The sequence below is a fragment of the Arvicola amphibius genome, chromosome 1 (genome assembly GCF_903992535.2).
Source record: "Arvicola amphibius chromosome 1, mArvAmp1.2, whole genome shotgun sequence".
NCBI lineage: Eukaryota > Metazoa > Chordata > Mammalia > Rodentia > Cricetidae > Arvicola > Arvicola amphibius.
The window spans coordinates 143031596-143059579 of NC_052047.1; the positions used below are offsets into that span (position 1 = coordinate 143031596).

The 27984-nt window shown below is 52.0% G+C and overlaps 2 protein-coding genes and 1 long non-coding RNA gene across 5 annotated transcripts; 1 reads left to right on the top strand and 2 right to left on the bottom strand.

Moving 5' to 3' along the window:
• Nucleotides 1–203: 203 nt before the first annotated feature.
• On the bottom strand, nucleotides 204–8872 carry Sigirr (single Ig and TIR domain containing). 3 transcript variants are annotated; one of them, XM_038324385.2, is made up of 10 exons: nucleotides 8760–8872; nucleotides 4003–4144; nucleotides 2758–2956; nucleotides 2213–2343; nucleotides 1991–2131; nucleotides 1585–1728; nucleotides 1380–1482; nucleotides 1153–1303; nucleotides 811–1000; nucleotides 204–528 (listed from the first exon to the last, which is right to left on the bottom strand). In XM_038324385.2, exons 2-10 carry the CDS (start codon nucleotides 4007–4009, stop codon nucleotides 368–370), a joined length of 1227 nt encoding a protein of 408 aa, XP_038180313.1. In that variant the 5' UTR covers nucleotides 4010–4144; nucleotides 8760–8872; the 3' UTR covers nucleotides 204–367. The 3 variants fall into 3 exon arrangements, with proteins under 3 accessions (XP_038180313.1, XP_038178745.1, XP_038181007.1); XM_038322817.2 differs by having other exon boundaries at nucleotides 8678–8832; XM_038325079.2 differs by having other exon boundaries at nucleotides 4003–4131; nucleotides 8678–8811.
• On the top strand, nucleotides 3898–14530 carry LOC119812446. Its single transcript, XR_005285114.1, has 3 exons — nucleotides 3898–4660; nucleotides 7110–7246; nucleotides 14083–14530. It is a non-coding gene; the product is annotated as an uncharacterized LOC119812446 (long non-coding RNA).
• Ano9 (anoctamin 9) lies at nucleotides 9423–27939 on the bottom strand. The gene is made up of 24 exons (XM_038342793.1): nucleotides 27853–27939; nucleotides 19372–19446; nucleotides 19040–19165; nucleotides 18767–18912; nucleotides 17170–17216; nucleotides 17013–17071; nucleotides 16852–16925; nucleotides 16505–16639; nucleotides 16296–16392; nucleotides 16060–16120; nucleotides 15866–15948; nucleotides 15661–15765; nucleotides 15432–15584; nucleotides 15316–15352; nucleotides 15025–15136; nucleotides 12613–12670; nucleotides 12428–12525; nucleotides 12188–12330; nucleotides 11938–12090; nucleotides 11077–11224; nucleotides 10389–10490; nucleotides 10220–10313; nucleotides 10012–10124; nucleotides 9423–9919 (listed from the first exon to the last, which is right to left on the bottom strand). Exons 1-24 carry the CDS (start codon nucleotides 27856–27858, stop codon nucleotides 9892–9894), a joined length of 2253 nt encoding a protein of 750 aa, XP_038198721.1. The 5' UTR covers nucleotides 27859–27939; the 3' UTR covers nucleotides 9423–9891.
• Nucleotides 27940–27984: the final 45 nt, after the last annotated feature.

Genomic DNA, 27984 nt, shown 5'->3' on the forward strand with positions numbered 1-27984 from the left:
CCAACCAAGAACCAAGAAGGGATACTAGGGGCTATTAGAGCAAGGGATACGCCAGGGTGGCTGAGGATGGAAGGAGATCTGAGTGGACAGCAGCTTGGGAAACCTGGTGCTGGAGACAACGAAATGAATGAAAAGCCAGGGCCTCGCCATGGAAGCCACAGGAGTCCTAGCAGTTACCACCTGGACGAGAAACAGGCCCAGGCGGGAGCAAAGAGGATTTTATTTTGTGACACCCTGGAGCCACACTCCTTCCCTGAGGGGTCCAGGGCTACAGGCAAGGGTTACGGTCCTGTGGTGAGAAGGGGTGCCTGCCTCTACCCTGGAAACTGCTGCCGTGACCCCACGATCTGGGCTGCTAGAGTAAAGGCTACACATCATCCTCAGACACGAGGCAGTAGAAGTCTGTGCGTGCACTGTAGTTTCGAGAGCCAAGGTCAGAGACGTCCATTTCACTGCCGGGGCCTTCTCCGGAGATCCTGCTTGCATGCAGTGAGGTTGGTGGCTCCCCAAAGACAGGTCCACGGACACCTGCAGGACACCACAAGGCCTGAGGCTGCATGTCTACATCGCTCTTCTAGAATCTGATCAGAAGGGGTTAACTCCATGCTGACCCAGCAGCCACAATGACACTAGAAACCCTGGAAGTTCCCCCACAGAGGCCTAGGGACAAAACACCTCCCCAGTAAGAGGCAATTAGGGGCGCTGCCAGTGGAGGTCAAACCTCTACAGGAGGCAGGCTCTCTCCATGCCTGACTAAGACCTGGAGCTTTATCTGACCCCTCGATCTGCACTGAGGCCAGATGAGCATACCCAGATCTCCCTCAGGGTCTGGGTCCAGTTCTGACTCCATGGCGCGGCCCTGGGCAGCTCTTCCTCTCACGATTAGCATAGGATCTTTGTCATCTTGTAGTCGTGTTTGGGGGTCTCCCTCCACTGGTCTATATTGCACCTTCCGTGGCAGTGCCAGCTGTAGCTCTTTCCAAAAATCGGAGGAAGGCGTCTGGGGGCCAGGTTTGGAACATCAGTATAAACACATCGGGATCTACGAACTGGAAACCTGTAGCCACCCAGACCCAAAGTGCACTGCTGGTTGCTGGTGCCCTGACCCTCCAGCACCTCAGGCACCCACTCCCAAACCCCCAGCCCTCGCACCACGGAGCCAGGCTTCCAAAGCAACAGAGTCACAAGGTGGCGGTGCTGGCGCAGGAGACGGAGAGCAGGGTGCATGGGCTCACGCCTCTGGCCCTCGAAGGTGATGAAGATAGGTCTGCGTGTGAGCTCCAGCAGGCGGCATAGTCCCTCCCTGAGAGAATGGGACCGTCAGGCCGGGCAGGACCAGGTCTCCCGGTCCCCCACCCCAAGCCAAGTGCCCGACGCACCGGAAGCTCTGGCTACACCAAGCCCGGCCCAGGAAGGCGTCTGAAAGAACCACGATGAGGCGCCGACAGCGGCTCAGGTTCACCAGAAGGTCGGCAGAGGGCTCTGTGGGCAAGGATGTGGGCCCGCGGATGAGAGGCGGGGCCAGTGACAAGGGTGGGACTCAGGGAACAGGGTGGGGACCAGGAGGCTGGGCAAGGGCGGTACCCGCGCGCGGCAAGAGATCGCGGTCCTCCAAGAAGAGCTTGTATCCCCGACACCGCTCCAGCTGAGGCTTTAGAATAAAATTCACAAATTTTCGGTCCTCCGGGAAGTCGCTGTAGGACACGTAGGCGTCGTATAACTTTCCATCTGCAGAGAAGGTCATTCAGTGTGGCCAGTTATAGAGATACCCTACCCCATGCCCAGCGCGCCTTTGAACAAGTGAACCAGACCCCAGGACTCTTCCTTCTGTTGACCCGTCTGTGCCCTTTTGAGACATTGCCTTTCCAGGTTGTACACCTAAAGCTCCCTAGAGCTCCCTCCTCCCAGGGCTGAACCCAGCATGCTTCTGGTACCTCATTAAGGCCCTTGGCCAAATTCTGTGCCCTAATCTATGAGAGACCCCACGTACCATTCATCTCCACCTCCCCATAGTTGTCTTGGTACCAAAGCAGCACATTCAGGCGACACTTAACATAGAGCAGGGCCACCAGCAGCAGCACCAGCAGGACCAGGAGGGAGGCCAGCACGGCAACCACATGGCCAGCAGGGCCTGCAGACAGGGAGAATTACTATTCCCTTAACCTTGGGACTTCAGGAAACCCTTGCTCTCCACCACCTTGAACTTCCTCACCAGCTCTCCAAAGAGTGAAGGAGTGAGAGCTGACATTCCAGACAGAGCAGGTGAAACTTCCATAGTCCTCAGTTTTGGTCAAGTTGAGCACCAGAACACTGGACACAACCTCTGAGAAGTTGGCGCTGTCCCTGGGAAAACCAGGCCATACCCTCACCTGGGGACCAAGAACATCAGTGGATGCCCAAGCCCCACCTGTCTGAGATTCACCCAGGGAGATTGCAGATTTGGGCTCGGTGGTCAGAATTTGGGCCTGACTCCTGGGGATTCTCTGGTTACAGGCTTAGGTAGTAAAAGACCCATTCGGGACTTAGGATTCTATGCCCAGTCTACAAAATATATACAGGGGTCATGAAGAAACTTGGGTCCTGTCCCCAAAGTCAACCCTCTATCTGTGTCCATGGGAACACTTTGCCATGTCAGGTTTGCACAGGTACTACCCAGCCCTTGTCCAGGTTGTTATGGTTTAGGGTGTAGGACAGAAAGACTGTTGGCCGTGGTGTATTCTGGTGGTTACTCTAATCCTGGACACCTCAGACTCTTACCAAAAGTCCTGATGGAGGCTGAAGCGGCTTTCATTGCCCAGTGGAAGACCATCTTTTAGCCACTGTACTGAGGGCTGGGGACACTGGGGCTTAGAGACCACCCACGCTGTGCAATTCAAAGCAACTGCACTGCCAAGGGCAGGTCCCAAGTCCTGGTCTTCAGACGGGGAGAGGAAATTGGGGGTCCTGTCACAGACACCTGAAGAAAGAGAACCACAGGTCAGCCATGCTTGGATGCCGTCTCCCATTCGGTTCATAGATGCTCTGTGATCAAGGGAAAATACCAAGGCAACAGGGGAGTGGTGTCAGTGATGACACTGTACCATCCACAGGTCCTGTAGCCAGAGCCCAGGCTTGCATTCCTCTCTCAGTAGTGACCAGTTGTGTTCTTCTGGCTCTCATGTGACGGCCTTGTGCTCCGGGGGAACATTAACAGGGAGAGGAGTGGCCAGAGCCATATTTGAACTGAGCCAGCCCAGCCACAGGGGCCTATCTGTTGGCTTAACCCTAAGGGACACTAGTCCAGCCTTCACACTACCCCTCAGAGCAGGGCCAGCTCCCACCTCCCTCAGCCTGGCTGGTTTCTATGGAAGAGTTGCAGGGACTATGGGCACCAACAGTTGAAAGAACCCATATACTAGCATCTTTCACCGGGACAGGGCAAGCTGGGGCCTGGGCTTCGAGAATCCCCCTCCACTAACCACAGACCTGCCCTTCTACTTCTCTGAGGCCTAAACTTTTCATCTTTGAGGATGATGACCCTCGCAGGAGGCTGGAGAGGTATACTGCACCACCTTATTTAACACCCACACCCAAGACCCCCTTCCCCCACACACACTGAGATTCCTAGGCTTACTGACATCTTTTTGTTTGTTTTTTTGTTTTTGTTTCTCAAGACAGGGTTTTGCTGTGTAACAACCCAGGCTATCCTGTAACAACCCTAGCTATCCTGGAACTCACTTTGTCTCTGCCTCCCCAAGTGCTGGGATTAAAGGCATGCGCCACCATGCCCAGCAGGCTTACTGTTCCTTTCTGCCTCTTCTGTAGGCCTTAAGTAGGAGAAGTAGAGGCTCTCATTGTCCTTGCCTGCCCTGAGTTCAAAACCAACTGCAAGAGAGAAGGCTTTGACCTCTGGCATGTGTCCAAGCACAGAGCTCAGCAGAGAGTGCAATGTGGAGCCAGCCACATTTCCACAGGCAGAAATTGGGGTGGAGACTTGGTTGTGGCCCTCTCTGACCTGCCTACCTGCCATGGCTCTTCCAGGGCCTCTTCAGGCCGAACACTGGTTCCACCCCTGGCTCCACGGGGGCTCCTTAACCAAGAAGATGGGTCCACTGAAGGCGGAGAAGGACTCCTTTCTGTCTATTCAGCCAGCTGGACAAGGTACCTGGAGGTCAGAGGTTGTCACCATACCCAGGGGACAAGTTAAACAGGAACAGGATGAGTTAACCAGTAACAGTCAGCCACCAGGAGTGCTGGCTGCACACCAGACAGCTTCCTTGCAACTTCAGCCAGTCTCAGAGTACTGTGTGAACTCCTAGATATCACAAGGCTGGAGCAGACTACGCTTCACACAGCTTGGAAGAGGCAGTCCCATGGACCACCTTCACTTGTCCTGGAGCCACTGTGGTGACCCAGGGATACAGCAGACATGCTCCAAAAAGGATCTAACCTCAGGAGCTAGCAGTTAGCCTCATTCCTGGCTGTCCCCTGTATGGACTGCTGCTGAATGCAGGTGGGTGCATGGGTGCTTGTCACCTGGCCAGGACCTGGGGACTAAGAGGATATGAGCCATAAGTGAAATCCAACTGTGAGATTTTGCTCTGGATACAGTCACGCATGCAGAATGTTAATGGACACGCCACACCTGAGGACACCTTGAGGCTCATCTGGGCCAGGAGAGGTAAATGGGGACCAAGCTAGTATAGAGGCCACTCTGAAGGGCCTTGGGAACCCCTTCTGGGTACCCCAAACACAGATGACTCCTATCTAGGGTCCTGGGCCATTCTCAGCTCACAGCAATTATACACACTTGGCGCTCAGGAAGCTCTGTAATGGCATGACTGCAGGAAACATTCAGGATGCTCTTCGTTAGCTGCCCAGGACCCTAGGTGACCCCTCTTTCCTTGGCACCCTGAGTTCACTCTCTTTACACATTTCAGTGAGTTCCTGGTCCCCTCCATGCTGCCCAGACACATGGGCAGCAGGAGTATGGGGTCAAGCCCTAAGACCGTGGGCCTGGCTTGGCTCAGATGCCCCTCCTATACCTAAGGCCCCAGAGGCTTTTTAAAAATACTGTCTCCCTTTGTCCTGCACTGGGTAATGCCCAGCCAGAAATCTCCGGCTTGGCAAGACATCAATCTCCTTGGGAGCTAGTTCAGGAAGAGACACATTACTGTCAGGGGTGGCAAGGTGATCCTTCCAGAACCCCTTTAGGATAAAGGGCAGTCCTACTACAATCCTGGAAGCAAAACTACTTACCAAGGGTCTGCAGAAGATCAGCTTCTCAACTGGCCCCTGAGAGTGACCAGAAATACATACCCCAGCCCAGCAGGTCCTAGAACGTGTCCTGCCATAGCCCTCAATCTCCTCAAGCTCAGAAGACCTTGACCACTGCAAAGGCAGTCGCAGATACTGCCAGAAATCAAGACCAACCCGCCAGGATGTGACTCACTGAGGCAGCAGTGTCCTCTCCTGTGCCCTCTTCTCTTTCACATTCTATGCCTGCGCAGCCCCTCTGGCCAATACACAGCCACACTGAGTTCACCCTAGCCAGTGCGCACACATGTGTCTTCCATACAACACTGCTCTTCACACGGGCTTTGGGCCGCACACACCTCACCTCACAGACTCACTCCCAAATATCTCAGGGGCCACAAGCACACACACACACACACACACACACACACACACACACAGTGTCTTCGTGCACCTCGGCACCATGGGCCTCTCCTCAGTCAAGCCTACCTCCAAGAACAGACCATAGGCCACAGGATCACTCAGAGCAACAGGGAGGGCACAGTCACCTGCTTTCCAGATCTTTCCTCCAGAGGGGAGATAGATGGTCATTGAGGTCAGTAACATGAACTTGTGAGCAAATTGTCCCCTCTGCTGGGCCCCAGAGAGGAGCCACAGTATTGTGGCTACCCACGATGCATCACCAAGCTCGGGCGAGGACCTGGCTTTTGTTGATATATATTTTAGTCAGAACTTTCCCCCTTAGCTTCCTGGCCTTACAGTCACATCCTCTCCTAAGCCTAAACCCCACCCAGGTACCCACCCCTTCCCCTGGTGGGGCGGGCTGTTGGCGGTCCTTGCCCCGCCTTGCCTGGCTCTTCCTGTAACTCTGAGAGGCCCCTTCCTCCCAGGACTGCCCCAGCCCCTAAGCACTACATTTGTTCCTGTGCTAGAGCGTAGGTGTTTACCTCAAGTGGCGGAGGTTATGGCGATGTGAAGAGATCCTGGCAAGGAGACCCCCAGCCAGAATCGTCCTAAATATACACTGGGTAGGAGGCGTGCCTCCTAGATCCCATCACTCCCACCCCGGCCTTTTGGACACAGGTCTTGCTGTGTAGTCCTGATCGACCAGGAACAGTCTATGTAGACTAGGCTGGCCTGGAACTCACGGAGTTCCATCTGTCTCTTTCTCTTCAGTGCTGAGATTAAAGGTATGCTCCAAGTCTGGCAACACTCTCATTTTTTTATACTATACTCAGGAGTGGAGAGGAAGAATTATATTATCTACACACACACACATACACACACACACACACACACACAGCGCTCATTTCTCCTATTGCCAAGGACTCCAGGTTGACTTGAGCCTTGGGGCCCAATGGCATTATTTACAGACTTGGCCAAGGGTCTTCTCCAGTTTCTCTCCCTCCCTCCACCCTCACAGTTGTAGGAGTAGGTCCAGGATACTCCCCTGTGGTCTTCCTGCCTCTGGTTCAAGCCACCCAGGAGTATTGTCAATGCAGGAGCAGGCTTTCCTACCGCCTTACCTGATGATGACCCAGCCTTGTTCAAACCCCTGTGGCTTGGTATTCATGCCCTCTGGGTGATGGTGCCCCTTAGGCTCGGGGCCGGAAAGGCTGACGGGAACAGATCCCTGTCCTCTGTACTTGTGGAGCTGCTTGCTACCTGAAGCCTCCTCATAGACCTCCTCAAAGGCACAGTAACTAGCTGACCTCGCCAGAGACAGTTCTGTGCTTCCCATATTGTGAGTAAAGAAACTGAAATGCAGGGCTGGAGAGATGGCTTGGTGATTAAGAGCACTGGCTGCTCTTCCGGAGGACCTGGGTTCAATTCCCAGCACCCACATGGCAACTCACAGCTGTCTGTGACTCCAGTTCCAGGGGATCCAGCACCCTCGCACAGACACACATGCAGGCAAACACCAATGCACGTAAAATAAAAATAAAGAAATTAAAAAAGCAAGAAGGTGAAATGCAGCAAAGCTCAGGAGCACCAGGTCAGAAGTGAAGAGGTAAGTGTCCCAGTACTGAGATCAGTGCCTTCAAGCACTTTTGCCCCCTAAGAAGCCTGGCATATGTTTGAGCGCCCCTCCCCCCCCTCCCCCCCCCCCCCCCCCCCCCCCCCCCGCACCTAGTCTCTGTCACCCTCTCTGGATATTGAATCAATACCAATCAATACCATTCTCCTTTCCTCTGTCTGCTAACATCTACTGCCTTCAACCCTTTGTGTTGGGATGCCTTTTGGGGTCAAACGACCCTTTCACAAGGGGTCACCTAAGACCATCGGGAAAGGCAGATGTTTACATTACAATTCATAACAGTAGCAAGATTACAGTTATAAAGTAGCAATGAAAATAATTTTATGGTTGGGGGTCACCACAACATGAGGAATTGTATTAGCTGACCGCAGCGTTAGGAAGGTTGAGAACCACTGCTCTATCCAGTACCCCAGCCTCAGGCCAACCTTGCATTAAAGCCCAGAGAGCCTCACACACTTGTCCTTGCAGTTTTTTTGGAGGCCCTGCAGGTCTGGGAATTTAAATGCCAGCCTGGACCCTCGCAGCACTCAGCATTGCCTCCACCTTATGAGATTCCTGGAAAGCCCAGGTCCTTCCCGCCAGGCCCAGTCCTTGAACTCTACCGGCAGCCTGTGCTATAGGAAGAGTTAATACCCTGGGCCTGCGAACCCCGAAGCTAGAGCCTGCTCCCCTCTTTCTGGTCTGTTTTGCTGCTCAGCGTCCCCGCGGCCTGGATTTTACTTCTACTCAATCAACTCTTGACAGTGCCGCTCCAGGTGCTGGCGTGTGCTGGGTTCCCAGATATCTTTTTTAAAGGAAGAAGTGTGCGTCAAAGGCCTCAAGGAGACCGATTCCCCGAATTCATCTTGCTCCTGCAACTTGCCCTTCGTTTTCTGTGAGTGGCAAAAGACCTGGTTCCCCGGGCCCAACAGGTGCTGCAAGCAGGTCTATTAGGCACGCGTGCAGAAGACGGGAACGCGCACGGAGAGCGGAAGCGCGCCGACAGCTAATCTGGACGCGCACCGAGTGGGGAGCTCGCAGAACACGGAAGCTTTGCTGGGGTCCCCGTAAGCCAGGGCCTCAGTCAGCCCTTCAATCTGCCCAGGGTGTCCTAGATTGCTCGGGGTTGAGATACGCTTGTGGGAGTGAAGATGGGGTTTTGTGCCCCTGGCCCGCCTCCGCAAGGCTTGCTTGCATTGAAATCAAGAGGAAAGCTATTTGATCACGTCGGGCAGAGTGAAGAGAGCGAAACCGAGGAAGGGGACTGGACGCAGCGCTCTCGAGCTTCCGGGCTGCTCGGGGAAACCCGCCTGGTTCAGATCTACTTCCTGCGGGACCATGGCCCCGAGGCTCCTCGGAGCAAAGTGCGCCCAGGTCCCCAACCCTAGAACCAGAGCGACTCCAGGAACCACGACCTCTACTCACCTCCTCACCTCCACGCGTCTGAGTCACCACTGTCACCCACCTACTCTCAGACCTGGGATTCGAGCGGAAACTGGTCGTTTACCTGGCCTAGGTGCGCAGCAGCGACAGACCCGGCGGCAGGTGCAGCCCCGCCCCGCAGGCAGGGCGAGGGCGGACCCTAGTGTCCCGCTTTACGCCTGAAGCTAGTACCGAAGACTGTTGGGAGTTCAGTCTTCAACCTTCCCGGCTTTGGGGCACTGGCCAAACCAGCTCAGCAAGCCCAGCCAGCAATGGGTCACCCCGCCGACCATCATGGTGTTCTGCTTTTCTAGCCTGAGTTCTTCCCTTTCGTCCAGGAAGTAAGTCTATCTTGATCCATCCCCACCCAAAACTGATCTTGTGTCTTCACTTGCCACCCTAAAATCCAGATATTTGGAAAGGATAACCTTCTTCAGTAAGTTGTGCCTAGGAGATCAGGCAAACTAGAGAAAAGCCAGATAGCCCGAGGCTACCTCACTTCAGACTTGCCGGATACTGAGCACCCTTCCTCTGTCTAGCCCAGGGCAGAAATAATCCCTAGAAACTGGATCTACATCGTGAGGCTCAGAGATCAATACACACAGGTTTATTTTGTTTGTAAAAAGTTTTATCGGTGGTGGGGATCCAGCTAATGGGGATGGGGGGCAGAAGTTAGTCTTTGGGCTTCCCACCAAGTAGGAGACCACAAAGCAGGATCTGGGGCCCAGAAGCCAGGAGGTCCGTGGAACTTGGGCTAATTTTACTACGGTGGGATCTTACGAGCAGCCTAAAGTTCTACATGTACTACCCAGGGTCACTGAAGAGTTTCAAGTCAGGTTGTGACACATTTGAACCCTAGGAAAGTTAGAGCAAACTCCACAGGCACATCTGTGCCGATCATAAATACCCTCAAATATGCAAGGAATTCCAGTGACCCCCTACATATCCAAGAGTCTCCCTTGGTTAACATATATAACACATAACGTATGTTTCTAGGGAGCCCAAATATGCCTACACATATTCAAGGGCCTCCTATGATCGTCTTTCACTGACATATATGTAGACCGCTGAGGACCCTACATATACATGGACCCTTTTCACAGCCTCCCTCAACATACTGATACAGACTGTCACGGACAGAGGCAAGCTGCAGAGATGGGGACTCCTTCCTAGTCCAGGCTCCTGGAAATCAGCATTTCTCCACTGCCCCAGGCTGTCTACACGTCTGTGCTCCTAGAACTGAAGCTACAGGAAGGATGAAGTCGGTATGGGTCAGGGGCTGGGCCTGTTCCCAGACACAGACCTGCCCCCAGCCAAATGGGCCACTGCATCCGTACCACATTTTCTCCCGAAGTATCTGGTACTTTTCCTCCAGAACCTTATTCTTCACTGATTGGGGCACATCGGGCACAAACCATGCAGCAATGAGCTTGATGCATAAGGCGACATGCTGCGGGGAGAGAGGCCCAGCCAGGTTAGGATTTGGGGGCTGGGAAAGAAAAGTGAGACCAGCCTTTACTTAGGCTTCCTCACAATTCTGCCCACCTCAAAGAGGATGACAAAGGCCAGCCGGATGGCCAGAATGAACCAGAACTGCTCAGACAAGTTGTAGTCCCGGTCGTTTCGGTAGTCCCGGTACCTGAAGTAGGGAGGTCCCTAAAGTCAGGAATCGGGAGTTTGGAGGGCATTTTATGGGAGATAAGAGGCTCCAAACCTGCACACAGTCACATTTGCTTGGCTTCCCATCTTGCCATGGTCCTGGAAGTGCTTGGTGTGGAAGACTGACAAGCTGTGATTGACATAGCCCTCGAGGCAGCTGGAGAGAGAGAAGTGTGGGACTCTGGTGGCCTGAGGCCTCTCCCGAGAACTCACCTGCATCTAGGGGACACGGGGGCTGGGGCGGGGGGAGCATACCATGGAAGGTCTCCTCTGTTTCCCACATGAGAAAAGTACAGGGCCACACTGGGGAGGGGTGAAAGAGGCTGAGGGGCCACCAACCGTCTTCCCTACCAGGCTGGAAGAAAGCTGCTAGGGCTGATGCAGAGCCCCAGTCTGCAGGTACCATGGGAGCGAGACACGTTTGTGCTCTGCCTTCCCGTGCCAGAAGCAAGGCAGAGGTATATCACTTCGCAGGCAAGCCATTTAGGTACTGCCTGCTCATTACCAAATGGGCCTGGTACTTCTCCCTCTACCAAGGCTCCATCAGTTATTCCTGGGATCCAGCCAAGGTATGTAAGCCATGTAGAGAGTTCAAGGAGTAGCCAAGTTCCAGCCTCACTGCAGCCCCAGATAGCCCTGTCAGCACCCAGATACACCCAGAGGAGCCCCAGGTCTGGGCTCCAAGGGCTTAACCGGAAGGAAGGGCCAGTGTCTCAGGGGGGCTTGACAGTTTAACACCTTACTCAGCTGTGAAGTTCCTGTTCTGTGCACATGGGCCATAGTGGTACTTGTAGACTATTCTGGGGATGAACTCGGAGGTGAAGGCGATGACCATCCCATTCGCAATGACTGCCAGCACTCCAATGGTCTCCAGTACCTGCAGCCAGGTCCCTGAACCACAGCAGTGAAATGAAACAGAGCGTCCTGGTCATTGGTAGGCTCCCACCCTGAAAACTTAGAAGCTGATTGGTTAAGGAACCTTGTGACCTCTCCATTACCTACAAGGAAATCCCCAGCTAAGACAGACATGGTATGGCTGTATGCTCTTCTCCTTGACATAAGCAGTGAAGGACTCAGCTTTCCCCATCCCATTCTTCCTGAAACTCTTTGACAGGTTCTTTATTTCCCGGACCCCACCCGGGGGAGGATTCCTAAACCTGGGCCCTAGCCTCGGGTTCTTCCTAATGCTTCTCCCCACATCTAGCAGCTAAACCCTGCTTCCCTGACACCTGTCATTCCCACTATGGAACGTCCGGATGGCTGAGGCCTTGGACTCTCTGTTCCCTCTCATGTGGTCAGACTCCAGCTCTTCCACGTGGTCCCCTTGGAGGTCGCAAGACCTTCAGCCAGATACTGGGGGCTCAGTGGAGGACTTTGATGGGTGTGCTCTAGTCTGCCTTTTTTTTAGGGATTTAGCTCATGAGGTTTAGTCTCCATAGCTGGAAAATCTAGGCTCTGTCTCTGGAGTAAGGGGAAGGGCCCCAGCAATTACAAGTTGCCTCAGGGCGGCCCGGCATTGACTGGTGAAAAACCCAGGGTTGGAAGTTGCTTTTCCCGGCGCCCTGACTGTTCTCCTCCACTGTCCAAGTTGTGTGCTCTCTGACCTATGTCGTTAGCCTTGCGAGGAATCAGGCGCCGCTGTAGTCTGACCATCTTGATGGCGTCCAGGCGGATCTCCACAAGGTTGCTGAAGAGAGCCAGCAGCGGTGCCAGTGGGAAGGCAGCCACAAAGATGGTGGTGAAGCCATACTGGATCACTGCAGGGTGGGAATGTCACCCTGGGTCCAGGACAGCCCCCCACTTCTCACCCTGTATACCCACCCCATCTGTTCAGCCTGCTGGAGCTTTACGTACTCATCTCCATGAATTCATCAAACAGGCTGAAGGTGTTGACTGGATTCATGCGGTAGTTACGCTGCCACTCCTCCAGGTCTGGGTCTTTGGACTCAATGCCGCGTTTATAAGCCCTCATCAAGCGGTACTTATGGGCAAACCACCTGCGGGCACCAAGAGTGTGTGGGACATACAGAAAGATGGCAGGGCACAGGGACAGGCACTATAGGAGGCTGGGGTAGGGTAGAAAGAGGTCCTCACGGGCACAGGTACTCAATACAGTTGCTCAGGGTTTGCTTCAGCCCCATGATGATGGCCATCTGGATGAACAGGTCCGTCATGCAGCCACTGAGATGGCACTGTGGGGCCATTGTGAAGGTCAAGGATGGCGCTCAAGGGAGGAGAGGGACTTAAGAATTAGACAGTGGGTCTGAGGACAGACTGACCTCCTCTAGCTTCCACAGGCCGGCCAGGCGCGTGGACTTCCCAGGGTGACCATTGATCCTAGGGAGAAAACCAAGACCTATGAAGAAGCTGACTACAGAGCAAGTTCCAGGATAGCCAGGGCTATAACAAAGAAACCCTATCTTGAAAACAGGGGCTGGAGAGATGACTCGGAGCTTAAGAGCCCTTCCAGAGGTCCTGAGTTCAATTCCCAGCAACCACATGGTAGCTCACAACCATCTGTAATGAGATCTGGTGCCTTCTTTTGGCCTGCAGGCATACAGACAGAACACTGCATACATAATAAATTTTAAAAAATCCTTTTAAAGAAAGAAAACTAAAGAAACAAACAAGCAAATAGTAAATACCAACAATAAATTAAAGCTGCCATGAATATGATTTATGAGTTCTAGGGTTCACCCCAAGTCTGTCATCAAATCTGACAGTGTCATCCACATTATTTTGTCTTGTTTTGTTTTGTTTTGTTTTGTTTTGTTTTTCGAGACAGGGTTTCTCTGTAGCTTTGGAGCCTGTCCTGGAACTAGCTCTTGTAGACCAGGCTGGTCTCGAACTCACAGAGATTCTCCTGCCTCTGCCTCCCGAGTGCTGGGATTAAAGGCGTGCGCCACCACCGCCCGGCCCCACATTATTTTGTCTTTAAAGTCATAAAAGATACACAAGCAAGGGGTCATGTAATCTTCTACAATTAAGGAGAGTCCAGCCGGGCGGTGGTGGCGCACGTCTTTAATCCCTGCACTTGGGAGGCAGAGGAAGGAGAATCTCTGTGAGTTCGAGGCCGGCCTGCTCTACAAAGTGAGTTCCAAGACAGCCAGGACTGTTACAGAGAAACCCTGTCTCGAAAAACCAAAATAAATAAGTTTAAAACAAAACAAAACAAAAACCTAATGCCTAAGGAGAGTCTCTGTGGTCAGACATGTGGCAGAGGAGGCCCTTCCTGAAGTACCTGAGAGGCCATTGTGGGAAGTTCTGAAAATGAAGCCTAGATCGTATTGGAGATGTTAGAGGTGCCAGAGCCATGGGCTAAGGAGAGCTACATGCAGGGAGCGGATCCAGCTTGAGGGAGAGAAGTGTGTTGCAGGCAGCAAAGCTGGGAGGCTAGAGCCATCTAAGCACTTTGACAATGGACATGGAGTTACAAGATTTGGAGTTTGTCCTGCTGGATTTCAGTTTTACTTTTGTCCAATATTTCTGTTTTTGTTTTGTTTTTCTGTTTTTCAAAACAGGGTTTCTTTTGTGTAGCCCTAACTGTCCTGGAACTAGCTCCATAGACCAGTTGGCCTTGAACTCAAAGAGATTGGCTGCCTCTGCCTCACCTAGGATTAAAGGTGTGTGCCACCACTACCCAGCTCAGTATTTCTTCTGCATATCCCTACTTCTCCTTTTCATAACAGTAATGTTTATTCTATGTCAGTGTGTGTTGGAAGTATGTAATTTGCTTTTTTGTTTTACAGGACACTAAGATTACCTGAGTCTCAGAAGACTTTGATCTTTGAAGCTTTAAATAGCATTGAGACTGAAGGACTATAGAGACTTTTGAAACTGAACCAAACACATTTGGCGTTGTGATAGGGTCCTGTGCCTACCGGGGGGCCAGGGTGTGGAATGTGCTGGTTTGAATGAGAATGCCCCCCATAGGCTCACAAGCTTGAATATTTGGTCCCCAGTTGGTAACAATGTGAAGGATTAGGAGGTGTGGCCTTGTTGGAGATAATGTCACTGAAGCAGGCTTTGAGGTTTCACCTCTCTCTCTCTCTCTCTCTCTCTCTCTTTCTTTCTCTCTCTCTCTCTCTCTGTTTTGTGGTTGTCAATTGAGATGTGAGCTCTAAGGTTTCCTTTGTTTTGCCATCATGAACTCTAACTTCTGAAACCTTAAACCAAATTAAATGCTTTTATTTGTAAGTTGCCTTGGTTCTGGTGTTTTATCAAAGCAATAGAAAAGTACCTGAGAAAAACAGGAAAGAAACGGCAGGAGGGGACAGTACCCTGAGGCACCTTACTCTAGGTGCGCACAGGCTTGGCCTCACATGAGCACCTTCTTAGGCTCAGATGCATCCAGACAAGGTTTGTTGAACATGACCTCCGTAACTCCCCATGGTAACTGCACATAGTGTCATTTTGTGCTTAAAAGCGTCTGCTTTCACGTCCCATCCGGTGGCCACACTTCCAAAGCCCGCACTCAAAGACTGAAGCAGGAGTACATGAACGAGAATACGGGATGCGAGCCTATCTCAAACCAAGCCACCCGCCCCCGGCCCCGTGCCCGAGTGCTGGCATCGAAGGTGTGCAACCAAGATCTGGGCACTTTAAAAAGCGAGAAACAAGTCAGGAGGGCTGAGGCCGAAGGAGCTGGGGGCCGGGGCGGAGGACGGGCATATGGGACAGTGGGGACATACCTGCCCAGAATGAAGGCGATGTAGATGAGGGAAGAGAAGTGGGCAAAGAACTGCAGGATGAAAAACTTGACGGTGAACTTGCTCTCTCGCTCTGAAAAGGTCCTGGGATCCTCTGGAACGAGACATGGCCATCCTGTCTTTCCCTAGACCGATAGGACATCGTGATCTACGCCTCTCAAGTGAGAGGACCCAGAAAAGCAGGAAGTCCCCCACCCCACGTCTGATCACAGCTCCATGACTCTCAGCCCCGAGTCCTCCCCAGCTCCCAGAGAGAGGCTGGCCTCTTCTCACCAAAGCTACAAAGCTTCAGGGCTACACATTTGTTGACCTGAGGGAAGAAGGAACCAAGCGGGAGTCACCTAGAAGTTCAGTCGAGCTCCCCAGGGCTCCCCCTGCCTGACTTCTACCTTGGTCATGATGACTATGATTACATAGTGCACCACGGCTCCGGTCACCACCACGACAGTCGTCACCTGGTGCTCCATGATGCTGCTGAACAGAGCAGCGGCCACCACACGGTAGACGACCAGCACATGGGCCATGCCAATCATGAAACAGATCTGCGAAGGGTGGGGGGCAGCCATGAAGGATGGGGATAGCTGGGTCTCCAGCCCTTCCCACAGTTCCCGGCAGTACCATGAACAGGGACAGGATGAGAATGATCGCGCTGCTCAGGTAGGAATGGTGATGGGTCTTCAGCTTGTAGTCTGGGCAGTTGATGAGCTGCAGGGCCATCTCTTCCTAGGAAGGTCACCAGACACGCCTCAGATACACGGATACAGGTATGGGCCACGTGGGACACTGGAAACAGGCAGCCTTGATGCCGATGGCCTCATCCTACCTCTTCCTTATCCCATCCGTACAAGTCCCAGTGCAAGACCACACGGGCACGCTGCCGCTTCCAGATCTCCAGAAACACTGTGGCTGCGGTGAGCACAGGGAAGTGTCACAGCACACCTGGGGTGAGCCAAGGTGACTGAAGAGCTCAGGCTGGCTGGCCCTAGAACCCTGCAGGGATGCCCAGCAGTAACTCACCCCACAGAGCCATGAAGATGGCAAACACCACCGTGCCATCATTGTCAAAGAGATGAGTGAGCTGAGGAGAGGAGAGGAGCAGAAAGGCTCATGCTGGGCCTCCTACCCATGTCCTCAATGGGCAAGGGAGAGCCTGGATCTTCAGGGCGTCCAGGTGCCTTGTCTTCCCCACTTCTAGAGGGACATACTGTGCCAACCCTTGCATATGCCCTGGAAAGACTCTAGTAACACCAAACCTTCGCAAAAGCGCACATTCCTGAGAGTCGCTGGTAATTGTGACCGTTGTCGCCAAGGGGGCACATAAAGATGTCGTCTGCTGCACAGATCTCTTTGCTGGGAGTAAAGAGACAAGACCAGTGAGTCTCAGGTGCAGGGTCTGCCCAGGCTCCCACAGCCATTGCTAGCCCACAGTGAGACTGCAGGCCTCAAGCCCCAGCCCACCTACCTGATCTGGCTGGAATTAAACAGGGCAAAGCCACTCAGAAAGATGATGAGGCCCACCACAGCAGCAGGCACCAGCATGTAGGTGTACCAGCCAAGCCAGGCGAAATACAGAGCCACCTTCTCTCCGAAGTAGTTCCTATGAGAAAGCTTCCCCATCAAAGCCACCCTCCCCAGTGGCCTCAGGACCTGATAGGGTGAGGGCATATGAAGAGAGACTGGGGGGTGTGCTGCTGGCATCGGTGTAAGTGGGGACTCTATCTGTCACCTAGAACTGGATTTACTGGGTCACAGGTAATCTGGTTTGAGCACAGATGTGGCACACAGGTGAGCTGCTTGGTGTGGTCTTACCTAATGTCATCAATCGGCTGTTTCCGGAACATGTTTCTCCATCGGGCCCATTTTTTCTTCAGTTCTTTTTCCCCCTGCGTCATGGAAGACAGGTCATGAGAGCTTGGCTTCCTACCTCGGGTTCCCACCCTCAGGCCCATTTTGAACTTGTCACCCCTCACCTCGTGCAGAGGAAACATGGTCTCAAACACCCCATCTTTCACTAGATCCTCAAAGGTATCTAGGGGTTACAGGGAACCTCAGTCAGAGAACAGTGGAGGGTAGGAGAATCCAGCCCATAGCAGAACCCTCCTAAGCCACCTGTCCATCTGTGCTTACCACCAGGTTTCGCCTTGTTGTTGACGATGAAGCTCACAATTCGAATCCTGAAACCCAAGAATCTAAGGATCAGGACGGCCCCATGATAGCCTAGTGGAGCCTGCCCCTTAAGGCCCTGTTCTCTACCCTCACTGTTCTGGAAGAGGCACCCCAGCAATACTGACCAGAACCCAGAGTCCATAAATCACCCTGAAAGCCTGCTCAGGTCAGGTTTGCCTGGCTTCCAGGACTGGGTCCTGCCGCTACTCTTGGGGTTCCACATCGAGCCCCCAGCTCTGACCACACTCGCTTGTACATGCTGAGTGTTAATGTGCACAAGCCCTCTTACGTGGTTATGAAGCCTTCTGCTTACGTGAAAACTGATGTTCAGAGGTTAGGGTAGCTTGCCCAAGGCTACACAGGCATTTGGAGAGCCATACTCAGACACAAGTTAAGTGTTTAAGAAACAGTCACCTTGTGAACACATGGAAAGCCCCTCTGTGGGTCTGTCTTTCTCATGCCCTGAATCAAGGTGCCTCTACGCTTCTGATTTCCCCTCAAGCCTCTCCAGTACCAAAAAATTCTGTGTTTACAGGACTCTGTTGCCTGGTGCCTAATTCCCTGACTGTCCTTTGCCAAAGTCAACTAGATAAGCCCCCAGATAGCTCTGCCTGGGGCGGGTAGGTGACACAGAAGGACCAGAAAAGGGTACATGAATGTTCATGGAGGAGCAGGTATCTGGGGACACAGGATGCTGTCCCTGTCAGGTAGCCAGGAACCAGATGTCCAGAGAGGGGATTCTGAGCTGATGAGGAAGGGATCTATGGGAGATAAAGACCTCAGAGACTAGAAGGAGTGTCTCTTCTCTTCAGGGTTGACTTTGATTCAAGGAAAAGCATGACGAGGAGTTCTCACAGGATGTCAAAAAGTGAGCTGCTGTTGTGAAATATTATTTTAACTGTGTAGAGGTGTGCTACATTTGTTTAGGCTGCATTTTTTACAAATGTTGCATTTGTTTCGTTGCCCGCCTAAGGCACCTGATTGGTCTAATAAAGAAGCAAACAGTCAACAGCTAGACAGAGAAAGGGTAGGTGGGGCTGGCAGGCAGAATAAGTAGGAGGAGAAATCTAGGTGTTTGTGTGTCAGGGAGAACAAGAGGAAGAAGAAAGAAGAGAACAAGGGAGATGTCCAGTGCCAGAAGCCAGGCAGCCACCAGCCAGACATGCGAAACTGAATATAATATATATAGAAGGGATGAAAGATAAAAAGCCACAAGGCAAAGGATAGATGAAGAGAAACAGGTTAATTTAAGTTAAAATAACTAGCCAGAGATGAGCCAAAGCTAGGCCGAGAATTCAAAACTAATAATAAGTCTCCATGTCAGGGTTTGGGAGCTGGTTGGTGGCCAAAAAGAAAAGCCTGGTACAAGCTGTCATTACTATTACAAAATGAATCCTGGAGCACAGAGCCTTGCTCAAAAAGTGGGGTCTTATCCTCTGTGACATCCACACTAAGACTATATGGAGCTGTATTGTCCTCCCTCAGGTGGGATGTGGCCCTTGTTCTGCCTGGACACAGGGCAAGGGTTCTCCTGGCTGGGCTCAGGATACATCCTCACCTTGTGGTAACTGGGATGGAGTTAATATTTCTCTGTTTGGCTCTGGGGCCAGGATCTTCGGGCTTCATGAGAAGAGTCCGGTACAGGTCAAAGATCCTACTGTCAGCACGAATTCCAAAGAACACCTTCTTCTGGTCCTTTATTATCTTGGGAGCCACAGGGGAACCAACTCATCCACAGCCACTATCCTGTCCCCTGTTCCTGGGACATATGAGGTGGCATTCCCCATGACTCTCTGGTCCATGATTTGGCCCCTGATGCAAACTAACCCACCTTGAAGTGGAAGCCCTTGCTTTTGAGTTTCTCCAGGAACTGCTGTTGCCTCTGCACCTGCTTCTCGATTTTCTGGGTCTGGAGATCAGCCACCAGGACACAGTCCCATTGATGAGAGTCCTCAAGCTGGAGGAAGAAGGCATGGGATAGAAACAGAACACTGGACAGAGATAGGAAGAAATGTAGATGTGGAACCTAGTGCAAGACACAGGATGGAAAAGGGTGTGGGACAGGAAGCCAGCATAGGATATGGATATGGGAAGAGGTGTAGGACCACAACCAAGCACAGGATACACAGAGTAGGTGAGGGGGTCGATGGAATCAAGCCTCACCTTACAAGTTCCCCTTTCCATCAGTGGCAAGCAGTCCCCTTCTGACCCCACAAAGATCTGAAGGCTCTCATCACACTGGAGATCAGAGAGGAACGGGGAGATGAGCATGGAGTTCTCCTCCAACATTCTCTGAGTTGGTAAACAAAGCAGCAAGACTCCCTACTCTGCACCAAGCTGGGGGCTGGTCTGACAGAAACTCCTTGGCAAATAGGTCATTCCTGGTGGAGGTGAAGCTGAGGATGTCACAAGGGAGCAGAGGGTGACAACAGAGCCAGCAGAGTCTGTGTGGCAACACCAAGGAGTTCCTTCAGGGCTTTCAGGAAAGTCAGACAGCCCCATTCCTCCATGGCAGACAGACAGTGGTTCACAGGGATGTCACTGAAAGAAGGCCTAGTGAGCTCGTGATGGGTGAAGAAATGGCAACCTCAGAGAATCAGGGAGGGGCAGGTCAGAGGGTGCGAAAACACCAGCTGCACACATTTTTAAGAGTCTGAAGATGCCAAAGTCAGGGGACATCAGGGATGCACTGTGTACTGCTAGGAGTTCACACAAACTTGGGGAACATTTTACACTGGAATTTTAATTGGTAGTAGTGGACCCTGTGACCAGGCCATCCTTGAGAGCACAGACACCACCACCCCCGCAAGACAGGCCTATTCCCCAATGCTGAGAGCCATGAGTGGAATCTGGAGGACTTGAAGTTTTTCTGACTTGTTCACTACCGGACCATAGTGGGGACCCCAGATCTTCTGGGAGATGGGCTTGCATCTCTCCCCACTCTGGGCTAGGTTCAGTGCTTAGAGAAAGCTGTGAGCATGGGAAACATAGTGGGCACCAGTATCGCCTTAACCCATATGAGGAAGGTTGTGGTTGCCCCTTCGATCCACGGCAGGCAGTGATGCATGACTGGTTGTGGAAGTGAGCCATGGTCCTGCTGCCGGATGCCTATAATCCATCTCACCGTAAGTCCTCAGAGAAGTTCAGAGGGTCACATGGAGAGTGTCCAGGAGTCACGTCACCAAGATAAGGGGAAGAAGTATCTTAAGGGGAAGCTAAGAAGATGGTGACTTGGGGCTGGAGAGATGGCTCAGTGGTTAAGAGCACTGACTGCTCTTCTGAAAGACAGGGGTTCAATTCCCAGCACCCACATGGCAGCTCACAGTTGCCTGTCTGTGACTCCAGTTCCAGAGAATCCAACACCCTCACACAGACATGCACACAGCCAAAACACCAAGGCTAGTAAAAATAAAAATAAAGAAGACGGTAACCAAAAGCCACACAGAATCCTGAGTGACAAGACAAGGCGTGTGGCTGCAAGTGCTGGCAGCACAGGTGTGTTCTGAGACTGTCATGGGAAGCTGGTGGAGGGCTGGGGGACACCAGAATGACCCTGTAGCTCTATTGCTAACCTAAATCTCAAATAAGCTTGTTTTTAAGACAATGAACCTTGGGAATCTACATGTAGCATGATGCCTTTTTAAAAAGACGTGCATAGAATAGGTATTTTGCCTGCATTTTTGCAGGCTGAGTCTGTGTACCCATGGAAAGCAGAAGAGGGCATCAGATCTGCTTCAGCTGGGTAGGTAATACAGAAGGACCAGAGAAGTTAAAAGATTTTTATGAGCCACCATGTGGGTGCCTGAAATTGAGCCAGGGTCCTCTGGAAGAGCAGCCAGTGCTCTTAACCACTGAGTCATCTCTCAAGTCCCTAGCAAGATATACTTCTTTACAAAATGAAAAGCAAGTAACAATTAAAGCTCTGCTTTTTAACTTTTTAATTTATTTTGTGTGTATGGGTGTTTGACCCGCATGTATGTCTGTACACTGTGTTTTACCCTGGTGCCCATAGAAGCAAGAATAAGTGTCAGGTCCCCTAGAACTGGAGTTACAGAAGTTTGTGAGCCACTGTGTGGGTGCTGGGAATCAAACCCACACCTTCTGAAAAAGCAGTCAGTGCTCTTAACCACTGAGCTATCTGCCCAACCTGCCTGCCTGCTTTCTTTCCTTTGAAACAGGGTTTCACTTTATAGCCCTGGCTAGCCTGGAACTCACTATGCAGAACCAGGCTGTCCTCAAACGCAGAGATCCATCTGCTTCTGCTTCTGCCTACACAGTTCTGGGATTAAAAATGCATATCACTACAATCTGGTCTATTTTGCTTTGTTTAAATTTTTTATGTCTTTATTTGTTTTTATTGTACGCATGTTTTGACTTCATGTATATCTGTTTGCCATGTGTGTACGTAGTCCCAACGGAGGTAATAAGAAGGCATCAGATCCCAGAACAAGAGTTACAGATGGTTGTAAGCCACTCTGTGCACGCTGAGAATTGAACCCACATCCTTTGTAATGTTGTTTTATTTTTTGAAATAGAGTTTCATATAGCCCGAACTGGTTTAACTTCACTATGTAGTCCAGAAAGCCATTGAACTGCTCATCCTCCTGCCTCTATGTCCCCAGCCCTGGAATTACTGACAGACACTGCCAAGCCTAGTTTATATGGTACCAGGGTTTGAAGCCAGGGTTTCATGAGTGGTAGGCAGGCTTTCTACTAATTGAGCTACCTACCCAATCCAGTTTGTTTGTTTCTGAGTTTTTGACCCAGGCCACGCAACCCAGGCCTCAAGTTGGCTAGGAGGGAAGATGATCTTGAAATAGGGTTATCCCACCTCCGCCTTCTGAGTGCTGGGATTACAGACATAGGACACTATGACTGGGTTTTTGCTTGTTTGTTTTTCTTACATAGGGTTTTAATACAAATCCCAGGCTGGCCTCAAGTTTTTCGTCTTCCTGCCTCAGTAGCACAAGTAATGTGGTGCATCTTTAGAAACACCCACAGCTGGAACAAAACTACACTACCAGCTGGGTGGTGGTGGCAGCCATGGTGCCACACACCTTTAATCCCAGCACTCAGGAGGCAGAGGCAGGCGGATCTCCACGAGTTTGAGGCCAGCCTGGTCTATAGAGTGGAGTTCCAGGACAGCCAAGGCTACACAGAGAAACCCTGTCTCGAAAAAACAAAACAAACAAAACCAAAACGATACTACCAATGGAGGGGGCAATGGGTACCTCATGGTCTCTGTCTCAGTGGGTGCTGGGTCTTGGGTTCTTGGGACTTCATTTACTCTCCAAACAAGGTTTTTAGGGACTGAAGTTAAGTGGCAATTGCGGCTTCTTCCCTGAGGGTGTGGGCTGCAGGAAGCAGGGAGGGAGAACTGGGGATGTGGGGGCTGCCAGGCAGGTTGGAGTAGGTTGCGCTTTCCCAAACCTGATGGAGTAAGGGCCGAGGGAGGAGTTGAATGGGCAGACACATTGGCTAAGAAGACAGCATTTCGCAGATGCTGAGGATGCCAGTTTTGTAGTGCATGATGTGTACCTTGGCTCTGTGCACATGGTGACACAGTCCTGTCCATGTCCCTAAAAGCAACACACACGGGTCTGTGGAAGGTCTTCAGAGGGACTCCAGAATGACAAAGACCTTGTGACTCCAGTGTCCCAGAAGTAGGTACACTCAGGTACCTTCTAGGCACCTGAGCCAAACAAAGCTGTTTCTCTGCCTGTCCAGCAAGCTGAGATGCTCTTCTCATAGATCCTGAGTCTTGTTACCGATTCCCAGTGCCCGTCTTCAGTGACCCCTGCCTCTATCCCCACACTGCATCTTACCATGCCTGAAGTCACCCCAATGCCAGGTCTGGCTCCTGCTTCCCCTACCCAAGCACATTCCTTCTACCTCCTCCAGAGAGTCTCACCATACTGCTCCAACAGGCCAGTTCAAGAGCTGCCAGATAAAATACAGGCCACCCAGCCATGTAGGAATTCCAGATAGACAAACAGGCTTTGGGATGGGCATGGTGGCACACGCCAGAAATTCAGAGGGTGGTGGTGAGTTTGTGGCCAGCTTAATCTACATAGCAAGACCTTGTCTCAAAGCAAAACAAAATGAAGGAGTTTTGTTTGTTTGTTTGTTTTTAAGTATAAGTATACTTATACTGGGGGGGAGTTATTTATCTGAAATCCATTTTAACCTAAGGTGCTTTGTTTTATTTGCTTGTTCATTTGTCTTGTTGCTGAATCTACACCCTATTGTACCCCCGTGAGAGCACAGACACACACTCATATATACCCAAGGAGCTTCTGGTTCAAGGATGGGCTGGTGTTGCCTCTGCCTGTATCTCCATCTAGCTTCTGGAGGCAGCACAGGCCTCAGAATTTTATCTTGTGTGCACACAGAATCGTGTGCTATACTTCGCACTCCACCAGGGCTCCCAAGGGGGCGTGTCTGTCTGCTCCCACCCTCTCCCCCTCTGACAAAATTCCCCAGACTTCTGGGCACTCTTGGCTTCCCATCCACTTCCCACAATACCTGTATCCAGGCATTGTGGGCACTGATGGAAACTTCTCCAGGAGAGAAGCCTACACCTAGAGCTGCAAGACAGGGTGAACACCCAAGTCTCAACTTGGGACATCTCAACCAACAGGATAGGTAGCCAGAGGACCCTTACGTCCCTGGCACCCAGCCTAGTAATCCACCCACTACAAGGGCTCAGCAAGTGTCCTGTGGGATGAACTGGTGAGTAAAATGTATTTGACTTTGAACCTGGGCAGATGCCCTCTCATGCTTTCCTTTCCATATGCCACAATTATCAGTGTGGGACCAAAGTGTTAAAACGTCTGGAACAAGCCGGGCGGTGGTGGTGCACGCCTTTAATCCCAGCACTCAGGAGGAAGAGGCAGACAGATCTCTGTGAGTTCAAGGCCAGCCTTCTCTACAAGGGCTAGTTCCAGGACAGGATCCAAAGCTACAGAGAAACCCTGTCTCAAAAAACCAACAAACAAACAAACAAACAAACAAACAAAACCCTCCAATTTAAAGTATACGTGTTTTTTAAAAATGTCTTTCTACACCCAAAACATCTGGAACACACTAGAGTGGAGATGAGACCTAGGATAGAACCAGGAACGTATAGGACTTGGGAACTTAAACTGAGAGGGAGCCTAGGGAAGAGATTGTCAACAAAGCATAGCTTTGAAGGCTGGACTCAGAGGCTTTCTCTAGTCAGCCCAAAAATTAAACTAGAAAGCCCTTCCCACTAGAGCTGTGTGCAGCTTTGAAACAATTACCTGGAGCCTCATGGGATTGGGATGTCACTTCAGTCAGTGTAGGCTGAGGTCACTCTGGGCAGGACCACTATTTATATATACATGTCAATGCAATATATACATAGCTGGGGGCTGCACCAGCTTTTAGCTGCCACCACAGCACAGGGACAGTGGCCAACCTATCAGTTAGGCCAGAGATCCTTTTAGTTAGCCCTGGTTCATCCATTTCCAGCCGACAGCAAGACAGGCCCAGCCATCAAGTCAAGTTCTGCATTCATGCATTCTGGGCTTACCAACCCATCCACGGCCACAGCACGCAGACAGGTCAGGCAGGCCAGGGCCAGTGTGTACAGGGCCACAGGGCCACATCTTGCTGGTCCCCAGTGGATGATGATACTCATGAGCATCTCAGAACAACCTTGGGTTGTTAGTGGTAGTAACAGCTGGTGAAAGTATCTTTACCTCCAGCCTAGCAGCTTGCTCAGTGTTCCTGAAATATTCAAAACCTCTGGCTGCTAATCCATTGAGTTTCACCTCTGAGAAGCTGTGTGGCTTCTTGAAACTCTGGAATACCCAAGGCAGGAGCAGGGCTGAACCAAAACACTCAGCAGGAGCCTTCGACCTTCAGTGCCAACTTTGCCATATACAGCCAGACTAGGATTCAAACTCAGGATACCCTGGCTCTGGTGTGATCAGCCCTCTCAGAGACTCGGTTTCCTCACCTATAGAATCTAAGGATATCACCTCTTCAATAAAGAACCCTGACAATATACATGGACAGGAAAAGAATGAAGAAAGTCACGTGCCCAGGCTTTAAGGTTTCTGCCATTTTACCCAGTCCCTCCCACCCCCAATCTTACAGGCCATACACAGTGGACTGGGGCTCATCTAGGACCCCTAGCTCCTTGTTATGGACACAGGCCACTCCTCCAGGGAGTGGGACACCATAGCACCTAAGGAATCTTCCTTTGGAGGATCAGCAGTGCAGAAAGCCAGAGCCGGGCAGTCCTGTTCCCTACTATCCATCTCCTCTCCACCCTCCTGGTCACTGCAGACAGAAGGGACAGTTGTGCAAACACCCACCATTCGTCTCCAGAGCAAGCCTGACCTGTGGGTACATGGTACACACACATGACAGCATCCCAGCCATACGCAAAAGACATGTGAACCTCACTTCCCACCCCGTTTGTGGCCCACCTGGTCCTAAGGTCATGTTTACCTCCCTTGCTGGGGCTCTGAGGCCTACATTACTCTGCACTTTCATTTTCCACAGGGAGACCCATCAGCTCCACCACCGTGTGCAACATAGAGGCTACCTCTGCTGCCCAGGGGTCTGCTTTCCCAAACCCACTGCCTTCCGGCCACCATCTCTGCTTCCTCTGCCTCCTAGGAACTCCCAAGTCCTCTGTCTCTCTCCCCACCTCTCCTTGCAGCTGTCTGTAGCCATCTGTTCTTCTATCAGTCCATCCCTTTGTGTGCCCGCCCATCTGCTCATCCCTAGACACTAAACAGGCGATTCATTCCGTGTTCTCAGTGCTGAGCCCTGGAGGGTGGTGCCCGGCGTGAGAACACATAGGGACTGGAGTCACATCTACCTGGTGGGAGCGATGGTCCCAGTCTTTACCTCATAAGGCAAGAGATTAGCCAGAGGGGAAAGGGGTTGGAGCGGCATTTCTGGGGGAGGGGGAGGTGTGTGGGTCAGTCCTGAGAGGCAGCTTGCACCTGGAAGTTATACTCAGTTCTCAGCCCCTCAGAGACCCAGTCCTTACCACTTCAGAGGACTCAGTAGCTAATGCTCTCAAGAACTCAGTAGTGAGATCACTCAGCCGATAGAGGCACCTGCCAACAAGCCTCATTTTGATCCCTAGGACCACACGGTCAAAGGAGAGAACTAACTCCAAAGAGCTGTCCTCTGACCCTCCACATGCATGTCCTAACAGGACTCAGTCCTCAACATGCCTGGGAACTTGGTAGTCACTATTCCCGGTGACTAAGTCCTCAGCGCTTCCACTCTGTAGGAGTATAAAGGGCAAGGACAGAGCCACCAGGTGAGGGTAATAGCTTACAGAAGCCAGATCAAGGAAGGTTTCATGGACTTCAACAAAAACAATGGAGAACCATGGAATAAATTTACACAGTCGAGAGCAGGCTCAGCTCCAAGCAGGAGCTGGAACCACCAGGTCCCCTGAGGACCAACCAGGAGCTGGGACCACCAAGTCCTCTGAGGACCAACCAGGAGCTGGGACAACCTGGTCCCCTGAGAACCAACCAGGAGCTGGGACCACCAGGTCCCCTGAGGAGCAATAGGGAGCTGGGACCACCAGATCCCCTGAGGAGCAATAGGGAGCTGGGATCACCAGGTCCCCTGAGGACCAACCGGGAGCTGGGACCACCAGGTCCACTGAGGTCCAACCGGGAGCTGGGACCACCAGGTCCCCTGAGGACCAACCGGGAGCTGGGACCACCAGGTCCCCTGAGGTCCAACCGGGAGCTGGGACCACCAGGTCCCCTGAGGACGGAAGGGCTCATACTCTCCCTTTGCATCACCAGCCTGCTTGGAAGAGAGGCTGGCAAGGGGGCACTGAGGCCAGGCTAAGGGGTGTCTATGTGCTGCTGACTTGAGAAGGCAGCTCCAGAGCTGGGCTCTGGGAGGCCCAGCGAGAGGACTGAGAGTAAAAGCAGAGGGAGCAGCCACCCACACAGCCTGCTCTGGTAGGCCTGGTGCCTGAGTGGGAAACTGGTTTCACTCTCTACCTCGCCCTGCCCTCCTCCCTGGGGAGACCAGTGCTGGCCTCTGCCACGGGTGGCCCTTTTGGGTGACAAGAGGAGAAATAATACTTTCCAAAAAGCACCCGCCAAACACACACACACACACTCGCACGCACGCACGCACACGCACATACATGCACGCATACACACACACAAACACACATGCACGCATGCACATACACACACATATCTCACCTTCTGCTCTACACCTAGGCTTCTAGTTCGGCATTAGAGCTGGCCCCTGCTTGGAGCAGGACCCAGAGAGTGTAGCACACAGCTACCTAGGCCAGTCTATCATACTGCTCATAGTCCCTCCCTCTCAGTGCAAGCCGTAGATCTGGGGGTTCCACCACAGCATCTCTGTCCTCACCTTGCACAGACAACGCTGGCAGGAAAACCTCAAGTCACATACTCACAAAAACCTTAAGCCCAGCCCTGGAGTCTCCAGAATTCCAAGATAGGGCTACAAAGCTACTTCATTTCCTATAGGTCTGGATCCAACTCTAGCCACATTCCCCCTGGATGGCAGGTTGTTGGGAACTGTCTGCCACCTTCCGAGGAAGGGTGGCACCTGTAGGGGCTGAAGGCATGTCCCTTTAGAACCCAGGCTCACCTGCATGTTGGTGGCTGCTCGCTGAGTCAACGTGGGGCTCTGGATGCTGGTGCTAGTAGGTGTGAGAGTGGCTGCCAGGCTGCCTGCTGTTACCTGACTTCCGTGTGTGATTTGCCCCGCCCTCTCCTCCGA

Excerpts from the sequence above, each read along its gene's own strand:
- Sigirr (XM_038324385.2), bottom strand. Across the intron at positions 1,483-1,584 it reads CGATCTCTTGCCGCGCGCGG|AGCCCTCTGCCGACCTTCTG; the intron begins GTACCGCCCTTG and ends CCTTGCCCACAG. Across the intron at positions 1,304-1,379 it reads TGGTGTAGCCAGAGCTTCCG|GGAGGGACTATGCCGCCTGC; the intron begins GTGCGTCGGGCA and ends CCATTCTCTCAG.
- Ano9 (XM_038342793.1), bottom strand. Across the intron at positions 17,072-17,169 it reads CAACAAGGCGAAACCTGGTG|ATACCTTTGAGGATCTAGTG; the intron begins GTAAGCACAGAT and ends TGTAACCCCTAG. Across the intron at positions 15,585-15,660 it reads TCATCCTGTCCCTGTTCATG|ATCTGTTTCATGATTGGCAT; the intron begins GTACTGCCGGGA and ends CACCCTTCGCAG.